The sequence below is a fragment of the Kryptolebias marmoratus genome, linkage group LG17 (genome assembly GCF_001649575.2).
Source record: "Kryptolebias marmoratus isolate JLee-2015 linkage group LG17, ASM164957v2, whole genome shotgun sequence".
Lineage (NCBI taxonomy): Eukaryota > Metazoa > Chordata > Actinopteri > Cyprinodontiformes > Rivulidae > Kryptolebias > Kryptolebias marmoratus.
The window spans coordinates 27,143,955-27,146,341 of record NC_051446.1 but is presented as its reverse complement, the minus strand read 5'-3'; the positions used below and the strand labels follow the sequence as shown (position 1 = coordinate 27,146,341).

Below are 2,387 nucleotides of genomic sequence, written 5' to 3'. Positions count from 1 at the left end.
AACTCCACACTCTCTATTTCTGAATTGAGAAAGCTCCTCGGATGAGAAGCGAAACGTCTTCAGCTACAGAATAGAAGTCCAGTTGTTTTTGTTTTTTAACTTTTTTTGAATTTACCATGGCCTGGATGACTGAGAATCTACACCAGCATATAATTAGATTTAATTTTTTAAACGAAACCGATGAGTATAATTTCCTTACATAGAGAATCCAGCCCAGCAGGTGGCGGTACAGCACACCTTCAGGGTTTTACAGCTCAAGAAGAAGAAGAAGAAGAAGAAGAAGAAGAAGAAGAAGAAGAAGTTGTTCTGCCGGTGTAAGCACAGAAGCCCAAACGTCCACCGGACCGGTCTCGCTCAGACCCGGTCCGAATCCGGTTCCGAACATGTCGCGCGTGCTGATCGTGGGGGCGGGCCTGACGGGCAGCTTGTGCGCATGTCTGCTGAGGAGAGAGCTGCAGGGCCGAGTTCAGGTTGTTGTGTGGGACAAAGCAGGGGGTGCAGGTGAGTCTGAGCACAGCTTCTTTTACACATCTGACATCTGAAGGACTGATGAGCACGTGAGGCTTTGTGAAGCCGTGAAGCTTTTCAGCCAGCTGGTTCCAAACGGCGTCAGATGCTCAGCTATAGTTCTTATTCGTTTTCTTAATACATTTTTAGTTGGTAGGAATGCAGAGGTACAACTGTAAGAATGGACACACACATACACACAAACACACATCTTTCTGGTCTCTCCTGCTCGGAGCGGGATGAGAAGCTTCTAATGGCCCATCACTAATTTGAATGTTTCTGAGCTCAGGACTTGGCTTTTACATCAGACAGATTCCGTATAATTGGGTATAACAAAGAGTTGCAACATATCTTAATATCTGCTGTCAGGAGAGCATATAAAGCTGCAGCTGAATGGAGTTTGGTCTGTCTTTCAGGTGGCAGGATGTCCACCAGTCGTCCTCCTGACGCCTCGTCGCACTCAGCTGACCTGGGAGCTCAGTACATTACAGCCACGCCAGCGTATGCTCAGTCCCACCACAGGTACGCCTCACCTGGTGGTTGTAGGTAAACATCCACAGTGAAGTTCTCACCTTGTTTGCGTTCAGTTTCTACTCAGAGCTGCTGTGTGCTGGCGTCCTGCAGCCGCTCGACTGTCACATCGAAGGTCTGCAGCAAAAAGATGGAAACAAGAACTACGTGACACCACGGGGTACGAGCAACGTCGTCAAACACTTCCTGTCCGAGTCAGGTAAACACTTCCTGTCCGAGTCACTGGGATATTTGGGATATTAAAAAGTGCTCACTCGTTATGCTGGTGAGTCATAGGAGCTAACTTGGTCATTAGCAAATATTAATAAATGTTGAAAGACAGTTAGTCTTCTTCTTCTTCTTTCGGCCGCTCCCTTCTTCAGGGGTGGCCACAGCGAGCAAACAATGAGCTGGAGATCTTTCCTGCTGCAGCCTGTAGTCTCAGGATTACAGCACTGACCACCAAGCTGCCGCTGTCTAAAGACAGTTATTTAATTACTAATAAATAATTATAGGAACTAATAACTAAGCCCTATGATCAGTCTCAGGTGTTTGGTGTGGTACTCTGAAGGGGGGTGTCTGAAGGGGAGGAAGTGGCACCAGAGTAAAAAGTCCAAAGACCAGGAAAAGCGCGTTCAGTTTACCTCACAAATGAATCCGTTTTGGGTCCCACACAGTCACCAGTCTGTCCCCCTGTCTCCCATAGATATGATGTCCTTGAAATGAATGTCTGAAATGACCTTTAAATGTCTTTCTGCTTGTTTGAATCTGTCTGTCAGGAGCTGATTTGTTCCTGCAGCATCATGTGACCGGCGTGTACCGCCGCGGTGCATCATGGGAGGTGGCGAGAAAGGCAGGAGACAGTGAGACGTTTGATGCCGTCGTCCTGACGATGCCGGTGCCACAGATCCTGCAGCTGCAGGGAGACCTGGTGACCTGTAAGAGTCTCAGAACCAGAACCGGTCCAAACTGTTCTCAGAGAGATCCAACACACAGTCACATGACCTGCTTTGAGAAAACATCTTTAACAACACATACCTGTTTGTTGTTACTTTATTCTGTCTCTTTTTTAATTCACATGATTTTCAGATTTTTATCTACATGCAGAATGTTTTAAAATTAGAAACCCACCCCAAAAACAGATCGATTTGGTTCCTCTGTGGCTGTGGAACACCTTGGTGATGTGTTTTCTGCTGATTGTAGAGCTCCACAGCTAGAACCCTGTAAGGTCCCGTGCAGTGACCAGGTTCCACCACACGGGGGCCACCCCCCACTTTATCTATCTATCTATCTATCTATCTATCTATCTATCTATCTATCTATCTATCTATCTATCTATCTATCTATCTATCTATCTATCTATCTATCTA

At 46.4% G+C, this 2,387-nt stretch overlaps 1 protein-coding gene across 2 annotated transcripts in view; it reads left to right on the top strand.

Annotated features, from left to right (window-relative positions):
• The first annotated feature begins 262 nt into the window (after positions 1 to 262).
• The window catches only part of rnls (renalase, FAD-dependent amine oxidase), a 3,597-nt gene continuing 1,472 nt past the window's right edge, over positions 263 to 2,387 (top strand). The window contains exons 1-4 of one of the 2 annotated variants that reach the window (XM_037980892.1): positions 263 to 501; positions 924 to 1,029; positions 1,095 to 1,198; positions 1,797 to 1,955. In XM_037980892.1, coding sequence (XP_037836820.1) covers positions 384 to 501; positions 924 to 1,029; positions 1,095 to 1,198; positions 1,797 to 1,955 — 487 coding nt within the window. In that variant the 5' untranslated portion in view covers positions 263 to 383. Of the gene's footprint in view, positions 502 to 923; positions 1,030 to 1,094; positions 1,238 to 1,796; positions 1,956 to 2,387 lie in introns of both variants that reach the window. The other variant, XM_037980891.1, reaches the window with a different exon arrangement.